The 14,853-nt window shown below is 56.1% G+C and overlaps 1 protein-coding gene across 3 annotated transcripts; it reads right to left on the bottom strand.

Moving 5' to 3' along the window:
* Positions 1-325: 325 nt before the first annotated feature.
* On the bottom strand, positions 326-9,525 carry GRB7 (growth factor receptor bound protein 7). 3 transcript variants are annotated; one of them, XM_023204250.1, is made up of 15 exons: positions 9,350-9,525; positions 5,095-5,254; positions 4,835-4,985; positions 4,497-4,653; positions 4,250-4,371; positions 4,082-4,159; positions 3,364-3,501; positions 2,908-3,018; positions 2,591-2,689; positions 2,256-2,336; positions 2,041-2,157; positions 1,794-1,854; positions 1,582-1,669; positions 1,382-1,475; positions 326-858 (listed from the first exon to the last, which is right to left on the bottom strand). In XM_023204250.1, the coding sequence occupies exons 2-15, from the start codon at positions 5,247-5,249 to the stop codon at positions 712-714; spliced, it is 1,599 nt and encodes a 532-aa protein (XP_023060018.1). In that variant the 5' UTR covers positions 5,250-5,254; positions 9,350-9,525; the 3' UTR covers positions 326-711. The 3 variants fall into 3 exon arrangements, with proteins under 3 accessions (XP_023060018.1, XP_023060017.1, XP_023060019.1); XM_023204249.1 differs by lacking the exon at positions 9,350-9,525 and adding an exon at positions 9,092-9,123; XM_023204251.1 differs by lacking the exons at positions 3,364-3,501; positions 9,350-9,525 and adding an exon at positions 9,092-9,123.
* Positions 9,526-14,853: the final 5,328 nt, after the last annotated feature.

The raw sequence follows: 14,853 nt of genomic DNA, 5'->3' as shown, positions 1-14,853 counted from the left end.
GTCACCCAGGCTGAGTACAGTGGTGCAATCTCAGTTCACTGCAGCCTTGATATCCCAGGCTCAAGGGACAAGGGATCCTCCCACCTCAGCCTCCTGAGTAGCTGGGACGACAGGTGCACACCACCATGCCCGGCTCATTTTTTTATTTTTGTTGGGACAGGGTCTTGCCATGCTGCCCAGGCTGGTCTCAAACTCCTGGACTCAAGTGATCGTCCTACCTTGGCCTCCCAAAGTGCTGGGATTACAGGCGTGAGCCACCACGCCCAGCTCTGGTTCCCTTCTTGACTTCAGCCAGCCAGGCCTTGCTGGACAGAACTCATAGGTATATCAAAAAATAATCTTTATTGTCACTAGTATAAAACAGAGCAGATCAACTGGCCTCTCAGTCTGTACAGAGTGTGGGGCATGAGGATGCCTGGGCTGCCCCCAATTCTCCCATAATGCCCTGCCCTAGAGCAGCAACTCTGGAGCTAGGAGAAGGGGAGGGGGCCACCCCAGGCCTTCCCTTGAGCTGAGGGGTCAGGAGTGAACTGGAGCGGGGGCTGGTTTCTACCTGAGGGAGGCAAAGAAGCAGAGGCGAAAACTGGAGTGGGGGAACCCTTCCGCTCCTCATCCCGTTCCCCGCTGCCACATCCCAGAGTCCACTGGATGGGTGGAGAGGCGGCGGACAGCCTGAAGGCGGGCTGAGGCACGAGCCAGTCCATGGCCTGGTCAGAGGGCCACCCGCGTGCAGCAGTGGCGCAGCAAGCATGGCAGGATGCCGCGGTTCAGCTGGTGGAACTCCACGAGCTGCAGCAGGTCAGTGAAGCGGGTCTGGCCATCATCCATGCTGAAGGACAGGCGGCCCTCCTCCTCACTCTGGGGCAGAGCAGAGGGGGCAGAAGGTCAGGGAGGGGCCCGAGGCTTAGGGAGCTCCCTCCTGGGCCAGGGCCCCACCCATTTCCTTTTATTCTTTTTTCTTTTTTAGACAGGGTTTTCTCACTCTGTCGTCCAGGCTGGAGTGTGGTGGTGCCACCATGGCTCACTGCAGCCTTGACCCTCTGGGCTCAAGCAATGCTCCCACCTCAGCCTCCCGAGTAGCTGGGACTACAGGTGTGCACCACCATGCCTGGCTCATTTTTAAATTCTTTGTAGAGATGGGGTCTCCCTGTGTTGCCCAGGCTGGTCTCGAATTCCTGGGCTCAAACCATTCTCCCACCTTGGCCTTCCCAAGTGCTGGCATTACAGGTGTGAGCCACTGCACTCAGCCTCCCACTTCTTGGGCAGGGAAAAGGGAGACGCACTAGGGGCCAGGGAGCCTCTGGAGGGGCCTGGTGAGGAGGACAGGTTGCTGGGAGTCCTGTGTCTCGTTGCAGGACTCCGGGGACGCAGGGAAGCTCACCGGCAGGATGAGATAATGCTTCACTTTCTGCAGGTGGCACAAAGAGAGGACAAAGCCCTGGGGGTTCCGCTGACTCTCCCGGACCAGGAACAGGCTGCCAGAAGACAGGAGATAGGGCAGCATTACCCGAGGACCCACGGCTGCCACCTGGACCCCGGTCTCTCTTATCCCTGGGTCTGTTGCCCGGCCCTGCCCCTTACCCGTCTACCAAGCCCTGCTGTCCAATAAGCCGCTGGCTCTCCTCACGGGAAATGCGCCCGTGGAACCAGAGTTGGGTGCGGTGGATGGCTGCGGTGGGGAAGGACATGGGCAGTCACTTTGGGGAGGGGACCCCTATACCATCTGCTCCCCACTGAGAATGCAAAGAGAAGTCGAGGCAGCCCCCGCCCCAGGACTCAGGGCCGTCACGCACCCGCACTGAGGCTCGTGCCGGAGGCCGGCGTGGGCAGGCTGAGGCGGTGGTTTGTCTTCTTCTGTGGAGCAGTGGGAGATATGGGAGAGTCGGGGTGTGCTTGCGGGCATTACCCAGCACCTCAGGAAGGTAGAGCACTTCTCCCCAACCAGGGGGCCTCGCCCTGCCCCCTCTTCCTCCCTCCTATTTCAGGGGTCCCACCCAGAGAGTGGGTTCCCAGCACAAACACACAGGCAGCAGGCCTCACCCTCCAGGCGTGGGCCTCCTCCAGGGCCACACTCAGAGCCTCCCGGGGGTTCTCGATGACGCGCCCAGCATGGCCAGAGAAGTCCATGGCCACCAGGGTGTTATCTGAGACACTTCTCTGGAGATGGAAGGAGAGGGGAGAGGTCAGAACAGGGCCCAGGTACCCCTAAGACAGGGCCTGCGTGCCCACCCTTCCATCCCCTTGTGTGTACTCACCAAGGGTGGGGAACCCAAACAAGGCGGACGCAGATGGCGAGACTGTGCCTGCTGGTAATTCCTGTACAGCTGCACCCCGTACTGGGGGTGGGGAGAGAAAGAGCGCTTGAGGTCGAGAGGTCCTGGGGGCGTGGCTGTGACCCCCCTTCAAACCAGGACTTGCCCAGACTAGGGCTGTATTTCTGCCTTCAATGGGTGCTTCCTATAACTTCAGGCTTGGACTGAGGGTTATCAGAGAGCAAGGCTGTGATGCCCTCCTCATTCCTGAGACTTCTGGGCAGAGCTGGGAATCCCTCTGGCCAGGTCAGCCCCCCATGCCACTGCCAGGGTCTCACCTTGAAGAGGCGGAAGGCAGCCAGCCAGCAGGTGCGGCTCTGCTCATCTTCACTGCAGAAGATCCGAAGCCCCTTGTGGCCATTTCGAAGCTTGTTGGGCTGCGGAGAGAGGAAACTGGCTGGTCCCGTATCTGCCTTTGGGACTACCTCTGTCCCTGCTCCACAGAGCAGAGCAGGATCCAGGGAGTTTCCAGCAGGCCAGGGTGCAGGGAGAGGAGTCTAGGCATCTGGATTGGGACTAAGCCCCAGGCAGGATCCAAGGGCCTGAGCAGTTCCTGCTTCCCCAGGCCAGGGGCCAGGCCTGGCCAGGTCTTCACCTTGACACAGAAGCCAAAGTCGGTGGGCATCCCGTAGAGCTTGCGGCCTTGCGTCACCACGTACACGTTGGACTCGTTCACATCTGCCACGTACTGCAGGTGCCTTGGATCCTGGGCAGCACAAGTGAGCAGGACTTGGTACAGGTGGACCCCGCCCGCTATGACCTCCCCCCACAAGCCAGGTGGGGAGATTTCAGGACCAGAGAGGGGCAGGGGAGTGCCCAGGGTCACATAGCAAATAGAAGCAGAGCCAGGACTTAAACTCAGGTCATCTTTTCTCCTGCTACCTCCCTGGGCAGGTGAGCTGGGCAAGGATGTAGGGAGAGATGGTAAACTGGAGGTGGTTGGCCTGAGGGGCACAGGGGGAGAAGGGCTCAGGGGTTCCAGCAGAGAAGGGGCAACTTCTAAAAGGACCAGGGACTGCAGAGGCTGGAGCTGGCACTCTCAAGACCTCACCTTAGAGGTGCCCTTGGTGGAGTAATAGAGGCCAGATCGGCGCAAGAAGCAGAAAAAGCGTTTCCAAAGCTTCCGTCCCGAACCCCGCAGCTGCAGAAAGCCCTGGATCTCAGGGAAGCTGCCAGCATTCAGGAAGTTCTGAGCCAGAGAAGAGAAGAGAATGGAAGGTCTGGCCTCCTCCCTTCCCCTCTACCACCAGGATGTTTTCTTTTTCTTTTTGAGACGGGGTCTTATGCTAGTGCGGTGGCACGATCACAGCTCACTGCAACCTCCACCTCCCAAGCTCAAGTGATCCTCCCACCTCAGCCTCCCAAGCACCTGGGACCAGGCTCATGCCACCATTCTTGGCCTTTTTCTTTCTTTCTTTTTTTTTTTTTTGGAGAGACAAGGTCTCACTATGTTGCCCAGGGTGGTCTCAAACTTCTGGGCTCAAGTAATCCTCCTGCCTCAACCTCCCAAAGTGCTGGGATTACAGGCATGAGCCACCACACCCAGCCCACCCTCAGGTTTTTACAAGGAAATGCTCCACATGCATTTCTCGCCCCCATTTAACAGAAGAAACTGATGCTCAGGCAGGGAAAGTGACTTGTCCCCAGTCACACAGGACTGTGGTTTGGCTCTTTCTACCACAGAGGGGAGGCACAGGACCTAAGGGCGGAGAAGCACTGGTCAGTTCTGGGGAGTCGTGAATATGCAGTGAAATGGGGGGTCTCCCCACCTGGATGAGGTCTTCATGGGATATACCAGTGTGTGCATCGAGACAGCTGGAGACCATTTTTTCTGGGAACAGGGAGTGCTGAGGGTAGAAAAGTGTCAGGGGTCAGGGCGCTAGTGTCCGGATCAGGATCAGGGCATCCCAGTGCCCAGACAGCCCTCACACACTCACTGGGGAGCTCTTGAATAGTTCGTACTTGGCGAAGTTTTTCCGGAAGACGAAGCGGCTATCTCCGCCCACGGGCCAGGCAGCCTGCACTTCCACCACCGACTCGTGGTCCTCCAAACCCCGCTCTGGGGTCAAGGGCAAAAAGCAGGAGTTACTGGAGATCAACCAGATCTCCCAGATGAGTCACATGCCTAGCCCAAGATGCGAGGTATCACCTCCCGGCCTGGGTAGTTCCATGCACCCGACTTACCCAGTGCTAGGTGGGGGTGGCACTCCACCAGCCCCCAGGTCTCGTCGCTCAAAGCGTGAGCTCGCTGCACCAGCATTTCACACACATGGCGAGCTGTGGCACCTGCCGCCACCTCCACAGACCTGCAGGCCCCGTCCTCACTGTACACCTTTACCACCTGTGCCCCAGGAATTGCAGATGACTTGAGGGGAGGCAAGGGGTGATTCCTTCCCTTTCCGCACCTGCTAGACCCTCAGGGACTCCTAACCAAGATCCCCCGCCTCCATGGAAGTGGCCGTGTATCTCCCACAGATCCAGAACTCCTGCATCCCTCCCTTCCCTTCTGAGGGACAACTCACATGGGGGCGGCTGGCATCGCGGGGGAGCAGCCCCCTTGCACTGGAGGGGCCCCCGAGAAGAGGGCTCTGTGAGGGAGGACTGCAGAGCTCAGGGAAGGGGTTGGGGATGGAGGGGAGGGAGGTGGCACGCCGCTCCTCCTCTCGAAGTTTCCTGTGGCAAGAAGAAAAAGGGAGAGAGGTGTCGGGAAGGGAGCAGTGGCCTGCAAGCCTCTCTGTATTATCCAGCACTGACCTCCCCCAAGCCCCACATCCCATCGTACCTGCCGGTGGTTGGGATGAGGAGAGGCTGGGACCTCTTTACCTCCTCAGGCAGAGGGGTATCAGGGGGCCGGGGAGTCCCAGGAGGGGTCCCGGGGGCTGGGCAAAGGTCTTCCGGAGAGCTGCCAAGATGAGGTGGAGACAGATCCAGCTCCATGGCATCTGAGGGAGAGAGGGGCTGAATGGAACCAGTTGTGTGCCCTTGTCCTAGGGAGAGGGGACTAGAGAAATCAGACCTCCTGACCTCACACGGTAGTTAGGGTGCCCCTCAGAGTTTACCTAGCACCTCACTGCTCTAACTGGAGTTTCCCTGAAGCCCTTGGGGAAGGATAGAATGAGCCTCATTTTATAAAAGGGGACACTGAGTCTCTGAGAAGGCAGCATTCTTAGTCTCAGTCACAGGTGAGTCGGGAGTAGAACCTGGTGTTTAGACTCCAAGTCCAGTGCTCTTTCTGGTTTTTTTTTTTCCTTTTTTTTTTTTTTTGCAGTGGCGCCATCTCAGCTGACTGCAACCTCTGCCTCCTGGGTTCAAGTGATTCTCTTGCGTTAACCTCCCGAGTAACTGGGATTATAGGTGCATGCCACCATGCCCAGCTAATTTTTGTATTTTTAGTAGAGATAGGGTTTCACCATGTTGGCCAGGCTGGTCTCGAACTCCTGATCCGTCCGCCTTGGCCTCCCAAAGTGCTGGGATTACAGGCGTGAGCCACCGCGCCCAGCTCCAGTGCTCTTTCTTTAGCACAAAGTTGCTCACAGGAAGAGCTGAGGGTCCACCCACCACAAGCCTGGTGGTCACAACAGATTTCACAACCCACACACTCTCAGGCTCAGCCCTCAGGGTCAGGGCAAAAGTCCACTCCTTTGCCTCCACGCGTGGGGCACTCACTGCTCTGGGCTCTGCCTGGGTTTTTCCAGCACTGTGTTGCCAGACCCAGTTGCCAGAGCCTGTTCGTACTTGGTGAAGTTTGGCCTGCCCAAGTGATGAGTGATGCAGGGGGGAGAAGGAGGTGGGGAAGGATGGGAGCCAGAAAGGCAGGAGAGCCAGCTCCGCTTCAGTGCAAGGGGGAGAGCGGGCCAGGGGTAGGCGTCCTGGCCCCAGCAGCCCCTAAACCTTGCTTAGCCTCCCCAGGCCATCCTCCTGCTAGAGCCACTTCCTCTGAGAAGCCTTCCTGGCTTTCCACATTCTGAGTGAACGACCCCCTCTCAGCACCGTGCAGGGGCTACATCATCCATTACTGTGCACCTGTCCTATCCACTCATTTGTCTAAGGGCACCTGGTACCCCCAGGCAAGGCCAATCTCACCCATGTCTTATCACTTACAGGGGCTGCACAGACACTCAGGACAAGTAAAGACAGGAGGGCAGGCGAAGACGAGCAGTAGAGGTGGAGGTGGGGCTGGCCCCTCCTCCTCAGGAACCAGGCAGACCCCTTTGGCTGGACTGAGACCTGGGAGAACCTGCAATCCCAGCCCCCAGCCTGTTCTCCGAACACTGGGCCAGTACTATGAGGCCACCTGGGATTGACCCCTCAGGAGGGCACAGGCACCTGACCCTTCAGTGAGGGCATCAGGAGATTTGGGGGACAGGTGAGTCAGGGCAGGCGGGACAACACTGCCTAGGGCTCTCCATTCAACCTTGACTCATCCACACAACTTCCTGGCTTAGGAGAAACAAAAACAGCCCTGCCTCTACCCTCCCCCCAACTCCCCAACCCAATGGTAGCCAGAGCCGAATGGGGGAGGCGTGAAGATGTGGGGCCTGAGGCTCCTCTGACATCACCTCCTCCTCCCCACCCCCGGCCTAGCTCCAGGCCAGGTGGGACCTGTGATCTCTCACCCCCAGTGCCAAACCACCGCCTTGCCAGGGAGTCCCTCACCGGGGAAAGAGAGAGGCAATGCCCGGCCTGGATTCAGAGGCCCATTTGGAGAGAAGCCAGCGTCCCAGCAGTGCCCCTCCCTACCCAAAGCATCGCTCAGAGCCCCCGCCCCGTGTGGATGAGGTTCCTCCCGACACATTCTCCTGGGTGTCCCGGCCAGAGGGGTACCACAGGAGCAGGAGTGGAAAGGGAAAACACTCAAGAAGACAGACAGTCAGGATGAAAGGCCAGGGAGGGGGCCCAGGGTCCTGCCAGGAGGCGCAAGATATACCCGCCACCCGCTAGCAAGAGACACCAGCACCTCAATACCAGAACACAATCCCCCACTCCCACCCCAGTCTAACCTCCAAACAGCCCCGGTCTCCAAACAGCCCCGGTGATTTCATTCCAGGTTGCAGGGGGCCAACACCTGCCTCCAAATCACAGACCAACAGTGGGGTGGGGAGAGGAGCAGAGAATTCAGGAGGGCAGCGCTTGGAAGGGGTTAGAAGTGGATTTGAATCACATTACAGCCTGGCCTCAGAGATCAGAGAGGGCCAGCCCAAGGCTGGGGTTTGCCTTCAGATCCCCCCACCCGGGCCCTTCAGCCCCTTCTAAGGCTGGAGGCGGGTGGAATCCTCAAGACCAAAGGGGTGAGCAGGGAGGAGGAAGGGGTCCTGGCTGTAGGCCTGGCAGCTTAGAGATCTGGAGTTCTGAAACTGAGGCACCGGGAAAGCTTCGGTTGGAAAGACCGACCCCCAAAATCAGGTTGTCCCCTCAACGAGGCAACTCCGGCCGTGTCTTCCCAGCTGCCTCCTCCCCCAGTGGCTCCAGCCCCACCCGCGTTCCCGTCCTCCCAACCTCCTTGTTTACTTCCTGAATCACGCCCCACCTGGCCGGCCCTAAGGGCGGGTGGCGGGGCCCGGTGTTCAGGGCCAACAGAAAACAACTCTACTTCCCAGAGTAGGGGGAAGGGCTTGCGGGACTGAGGCCTGGGCCAGGGGCCTGGATGTGGCGGGAGCGCCCCCGTCCGCGCAGTACTCCACGCCCCGCCCCCACGGGACAGGCTTATAACCTTTTAGGGTGCAGGGCCCAGGTGAGAAGGTGAGAAACCCCTGGATGACTCCTAGTAGAAGGGAGGACCCGGGACTCTGAGGCCCCGCCCACTCTCACTCAGGAAAAATACCCAATGGGAGAAGGCGGGGCAGCTCTTTTAAAGTTTAATTCGGGAAGAATGCTGGAGTGTCTGTGCGGTTAATCATTACAGGCTGCCTGCTTCCATGAGGTCCCCCCACCCCGCACACAGCAGGATATCAGGAGAGAGCAGAGTCCAAGACCCGCGGACCAAAAGGGAGCATTCCTGGCGGGCAGTGAGGTTGGAGCGGGGCGGCGAGGCGGGTTCCACCTTGCCGGCAGGTGCATTCTCTGTCCTCAATCTGCCAGGGAGACCCAGACCGGGTACCTGGGTCTCTCCTTAGCCTCATCAAGCAGAGGAAACCATCTGCCATCCCCCACCCCCCTCTCCCCCGGCCCCCCCCCCCCGCCGGGCCCCCCCCCCCCCCCCCTAGCCTTCCTGCCCACTTCATGCTGAAGCCAGGAGGGACCCCGGCTCACCCGGCCTCCACTTTCCCACCCGAGGGCCGGAGGCGGTGTTGCTGAGCAGGGCATACAGTCTGGAGAGATGGAGCCTCAACAATTTAGAGGATCCCTCTCCTTCACTGTCCTCCAAAGTGGAGGGGGCCCTCCCCACATCTCCCCGCAGCCCGCGGAGACGTCTGTCTTAGAGACTTGGGGAAACCCAAACTGGGGTAAACTGGGCGAGCCAGGGAGTGAGGGCGGCTCTCCCAGGGTGTGCGGGGAGGGGCTAGTTTCAGCGGGAAAGCCAAGTCGGAGGAGAGAATCAGGTCTTCCTTCCCATTCTCGCTGCTGGCTTCGGGGAGGTGTACGGGGAGGGAACAAGGAGGGCTGGAAACCAGGATGGGGACGAAAGAGGGCGGGTGGGGAGGAGGGGGCGGGGTGGGAGATGGGCGGAAAAGAGAAAAGTGGGAGGCCGAGCAACCCAGCAGGAGACCCAGCCTTTCCCTACCGGCCCCCAGACCGGCCGTGCCTGCCCCCAAAGGATGAATGCCCGCTTGGGTTCTTACCTGAACCCCGAGCATCAGGACACCCAGCTGGGACCACGTCTTCAGGGAGTGAGACGCCAGGCCCTTAAGTACCTGTCCCCCTCCAGCCCCCGCCCCGCGCCTGACATCACCGAGGGGGGAGGGGGAGAGCCAGGTGGCTCCAATCCTCCCACCTGGGCCGCCGGCCAGTTAGGCCGGAGACGGGCACAGCCTGGGGCCCTGGTGCGGCTGGTGGTTGCCTGGCAGGCTGTCGTCTGAGACCGATCTCTGTCCCCTTACCTGGAGGAGCCCCAGCAGGAGTAGCAGGACACCCGTTCCGAAGTCTGGCTCCGTCTAGGAAGCCCCAGATTCCTAGATTTTATTTCAGATCCACTCCCGCTTCTCTACAGGTGGTAGGAGGGTGCCCCGACTTCGGACAGAGAAGTCAGGGCCGGGGGAGTCCTGTGTGTCCAGATTCCAGGCCCAAGGAAACTAAAATTATCTTGGGCAGATGGGGGCGTGTCCAGGGGAGGCGCCTGGGAGGAGGAAGCCTGGGAGGAGGGTGGAGACTCCCTGACACTCTACGCCAACTGGGATTGTTTTTGCCCTTCCTAGCCTGGTAGCAGGTGCCAAGAGAGGGTGCAGGTGCCTAGGGAGAGGCGGGGAAGACAGCCGAACAGACAGCACCAACAGCGAAGATCAAGAGTCCCGACCACCTGGGAGGGCGGGGGGAGGGTCTGAGGGCTGTAAGGTAAAGGGAACCACCCCGTCCACTCCTCCCAAACACCCTCCCCGAACCTGGTCTGTTCATTGGCCAAGCCAGGGAGCCCTTCGGCAGCTCTGGATCCCACCCCATGGGGCAAAGAGCACCCTGCCAAGGAGGGACGCCAGCCAGGGGGGTGTCCAGCAACATGGCCTGCCCATCCATCTGCAGGCACCCATACCATGGTGGCTGTGCCCTGGCCCCTCAGAGGCACCCAGGGTAAGCCCTTCCCCCGCCCCCCACCTTCTGAGCAAAGTCCAGAGTCTTGGCTTCCCCTTTAAAATCGAGGGGCTTAGGCAGGGTGGCACAGTGGGAGAAGCCATGGTGACCGGGAGAAAGCTCTGGCCTGGGCCCCTGGAGATTCCTCTTAGAGGGATCACTTTATTTTATTTTTTTGAGACAAAGTCCTGCTCTGTCACCCAAGCTGGAGTGCAGTGGCGCCATCTCAGCTCACTGCAAACTCCGCCTCCTGGGTTCAAGCGATTCTCCTGCCTCGGCCTTCCGAGTAGCTGGGATTACAGGCCACACACCCAGCTAATTTTTGTATTTTTAGTAAATCGGGGTTTCTCCACGTTGGCCAGGTTGGTCTCAAACTCCTGACCTCAGGTAATCTGCCGACCTTGGCCTCCCAAAGTGTTAGGATTACAGGTGTGCGCCACCGCACCCAGCCTGAGGGATCGATTTAGTTCTCTCAGGGATCACTTTAGCTCTCTAGTTCAGCATTGGGGAAACAGGGTACTTGGGAGAAGGGTTGGGAGGCAGAAATCAAAGGCTGTGGCCACCACCCAGCTTGATGTGGGTGACAGGAAAACAAACAATCCTTAGGGTGATAAGAGGTCCACCATGAGGGGGCACAGAGGAGTGACTCCTGCCTCAATTTTCTCCGGCGTTTTCCTAGGAACACCGGTATGAGTGTGCCCAGCAAAGAAGTGGGGGAGGAGGCAAGGTCTCTTGGGTGATGGAGCAGCTTGTGCAAAGGCAGAGTAGACAATTCACTCATTAATTTATTCAACTCTCTGTTCAGTACCTAACATATGCCAGCCCCATGTTTGGTGCTGGGGATACTGGGGTAAGCAACAAAAACAGACCCCGCCCCATCCTCACACAGCCAATCAGGAAGATTGATGTTAATCAAAGAATCACACAAATAAGAAATGACAGGAGACAACTATGCTGGGAGAATGACTCACATAGGGAGTCAGGAAAGACTTCTCTGTGGAGGTGACAGCTGAGCAGAGGAGAAGCTGGCTGACATGGGAAGGGGGTTGGAGTCGGTGGATGGGAACTGGGGAAGGAGGCCACCTTCCCAAGTGAAGAAACCACTGCCAGAGCTCTGGACAGGAGGGGATGCAGCATGCGGAGACAGAGAGTGGGGTTGGAGGAGAAAGGAGGAAGCAGAGGCCATGTGGGTGAACCTGGACAGGTGTGGAAGGTGTGGAGAGAGGCAGCTATGCTTCTGCAAATATGGCCTCCAGACCTCCCTAACCTTGTGTGGAAAACAGATCCTTGGGCTCCTCTCCAGCAATTGAATCTCAGTCTGTGGGGCTAAGACTCAGGAAGGTGTGGTATTGACAAGCCCTCAGGTGGCTGTTCCGCAAGCCAGGTTTGAGAGCCATCCATCCTGTTTGTCCAGATGGGCAGGAGTAGCGGTCAAAGACCAGACCCTTCAAGTTGTATTTAGACTTAAGTAGAAGCACAGAGGAGAGGGCACATTTACATTTTAGAAAATCATCCTGGATGTTGAAGGATGGGATGGAAACGAAGCCACAGTCAGAGGGCTGAGTGCTGTAGGAATCAACTTATATGGCTTTCTGGAGGGGGTGGAACTGTGTGAACAAAAAGCAGGTCTGGGGTTGGGGAGGAGGGAGAGGGGTCCACAGTAGGGGGCACAGGGACTTGTGGGAGCTGATGGGACCATTCTGTATCTTGGTTGTGGGGTTGGATGCACAGCTGTGTGTGTTTCTTAGGACTCATAGAAAGGTACACTCAAGGCCGGGTGTGGTGGCTCACGCCTGTAATCCCAGGCCTTTGGGAGGATGAAGTGGGCGGATCATGAGGTCAGGAGTTCAAGACCAGCCTGCCCGACATGGCAAAACCCTGTCTCTACTAAAAACACAAAAATTAGCCAGGCGTGGTGGCATGCACCTATAATCCCAGCTACTCAGGAGGCTGAGGCGGGAGAATCTCTTGAACTCAAGAGACAGAGGTTGCAGTGTGCTGAGTTTGAGCCATTGCACTCCAGGCTGGGCAACAAGAGTGAGACTCCATCTCAAAAAAAGAGAGAAAAAAAAGAAAGGTACACCCAAGAGGGTGAATTTTACTGTGTATAAGTTGTATCTGAATTTTAAAACAACAACAACAACAAGGCCGGGCACGGTGGCTCACGCCTGTAATCCCAACACTTTGAGAGGCCAAGGCAGGTGGATCATGAGGTCAGGAGTTCGAGACTAGCCTGGCCAACATGGTGAAACCCTGTCTCTGCTAAAAATACAAAAATTAGCTGGGCATGGTGGTGCACACCTATAATTCCAGCTACTCGGGAGGCTGAAGCAGGAGAATTGCTTGAACCTGGGAGGCGGAGGTTGCAAGGAGCCAAGATCGTGCCACTGCACTCCAGCTGGGGCGACAGAGCAAGACTCCATCTCGGGGAAAAATAGTAATACTAATAAATAAGAATGAGTTTATAGGTCAATGGAACAGAATCCAGAGTCCAAGTAGAAACCCTTTTACATTTCTGGTCAATTGATTTTACAGGGTGCCAAGACAATTTGATGGAGGAAAGGATAGGCTTTTCAATAAATGGTACTGTGATCAATTGAATAGCCACATGCCAAAAGGTGAATTTAGATCTTTTGCTCACAGGATGCATTAAAAAAAAAAAACTCAATATAGATCATATACCTGAATGTGAGAGCTAAAACCATAAAACTTCTAGCAGAAACCATGGGAGATAGTCTTCATGACCTTGGGTTAGGCAGAGAACTTAAATATAACAGGAAAAAAGACAACTGACGAGAACAAAATTGATGTTAGATTTTGTCAAAATTTAAAACGTTTGCACTTCAAAAGCCACCATTAAGAAGAGGCCAGGAGGCCAGGTGCGGTGGCTCACATCTGTAATCCCAGCACTTTGGGAGGCCGAGGCGGATGGATTGCCTGAGGTCGGGAGTTCAAGACCAGCCTGGCCAACATGGAGAAACCCCATCTCTACTAAAAAAAAATTAGCCAGACATGGTGGCGCGTGCCTGTAATCCCAGCTACTCAGGAGTCTGAGGCAGGGGGATCGCTTAAACCAAGGAGGCAGACGTTGTGGTGAGCCAAGATGATGCCATTGCACTCCAGCCTGGGCAAGAAGAGGGAAAATCCATCTCAAAAAAAAAAAAAAAAAAAGAGGCCAGGCATGGTGGCTCATACCTGTAATCCCAGCATTCTGGGAGGCCGAGGCAGGTGAATCGCTTGAGCCCAGGAGTTTGAGACCAGCCTAGACAACCTGGCAAGACCTCATCTCTACAAAAAATATAAAATTTATCCAGGCATGGTGGTGCGGGCCTATGGTCCTGGCTACTTGGTGGGGCTGAGGTGTGACAATCGCTTGAGCCTAAGAAGTTGAGGCTGCAGTGAGCTGTGATTGTGCTACTGTGCTCCAGTCTGGGTCACAGAGCAAGACACTGTCTCAAAAAAAGAAAGAAAAAATGAAGCCAGGTGAAGTGGCTCATGCCTGTGATCCCAGCACTTTGGGAGGCAGAGGCAGGCAGATCACGTGAGGCCAGAGACCCAGACCAGCCTGGCCAATACAGCAAAAACTGCCTGACCATTGCTACTAAAAATACAGAAAATTATCTGGGCCATGGTGGCACATGCCTGTAATCCCAGCTACTTGGGAGGCTGAGGCACAAGAATTGCTTGAACCTGGGAAGCGGAGGTTGCAGTGAGCCGAGATTGTGCCACTGCACTCCAGCCTGGGTGACACAGTGAGACCCTGTCTCAAAAAAAGAAAGAAAGAAAAAAAAGAAAAAAGAAAAAAAATTAGCCAAAGACTGGGAGAAAATAGTTGCAAACCATATACAACTATATATGGTTGTATATATGGTTGTATATATTTGGTTGGTATCCAAAATATATAAAGAATTTTTACAAATCAATAATAAAGAGACAAACAATCCTAATAAAAATAGGCAAAAGACTTGAATAGATGTTTCTTCAAATATGTATATGAATGACTAATAACTACATGAAAGATACACAACAGTCATTAGATAAATGAAAATTAAAACCACAATTATATATCATGTCATGTCCACTAGGATGGTTATAATCAAAGAGACAGAAAACAAGTATTGGTGAGGATATGGAGTGACGAATCCTCATACATTGCTGGTGCGAAAACTTTGAAAAACAGTCTGGCCGTTTCTTTTTTTTTTTTTTTTTTTGAGACGGAGTCTCGCTCTGTCCCCCCGGCTGGAGTGCAGTGGCCGGATCTCAGCTCACTGCAAGCTCTGCCTCCCGGGTTTATGCCATTCTCCTGCCTCAGCCTCCCGAGTAGCTGGGACTACAGGCGCCCGCCACCTCGCCCGGCTAGTTTTTTGTATTTTTTAGTAGAGACGGGGTTTCACCATGTTAGCCAGGATGGTCTCGATCTCCTGACCTCGTGATCTGCCCGTCTTGGCCTCCCAAAGTGCTGGGATTACAGGCTTGAGCCACCGGCCCGGCCTATAATTTAAATCTTTTTTTTTTTTTTGAGATGGAGTCTCGCTCTGTCGCCCAGGTTCGAGTGCAGTGGCGAGATCTCCACTCACTGCAAGCTCTGCCTCCCGGGTTCATGCCATTCTCCTGCCTCAGCCTCCTGTGTATAGCTGGGACTACAGGCGCCCGCCACCGCGCCCAGCTAATTTTTGTATTTTTAGTAGAGATGGAGTTTCACCTTGTTAGCCAGGATGGTCTCGATCTCCCAAAGTGCTGTGATTACAGGCATGAGCCAACGCGGCCAGCCAATTTAAATCTTTTTTTTTTTTTTTTTTTTTGAGACGGAGTCTTTTTTTTT

This window comes from Piliocolobus tephrosceles, chromosome 16, assembly GCF_002776525.5.
Source record: "Piliocolobus tephrosceles isolate RC106 chromosome 16, ASM277652v3, whole genome shotgun sequence".
In the NCBI taxonomy this organism is placed as follows: domain Eukaryota; kingdom Metazoa; phylum Chordata; class Mammalia; order Primates; family Cercopithecidae; genus Piliocolobus; species Piliocolobus tephrosceles.
The sequence above is the reverse complement of the archived record's forward strand: the minus strand, read 5'-3'. Positions and strand labels throughout refer to the sequence as shown.

Bases quoted from the DNA above. Each gene is read 5' to 3' on its own strand.
- GRB7 (XM_023204250.1), bottom strand. From the start codon at position 5,249: ATGGAGCTGGATCTGTCTCCACCTCATCTTGGCAGCTCTCCGGAAGAC. The intron at 4,654-4,834 runs GTGAGTTGTCCC...CCTGGGGCACAG, and splicing joins GCGATGCCAGCCGCCCCCAT to GTGGTAAAGGTGTACAGTGA. The intron at 4,160-4,249 runs GTGAGTGTGTGA...TTCTACCCTCAG, and splicing joins AACTATTCAAGAGCTCCCCA to CACTCCCTGTTCCCAGAAAA.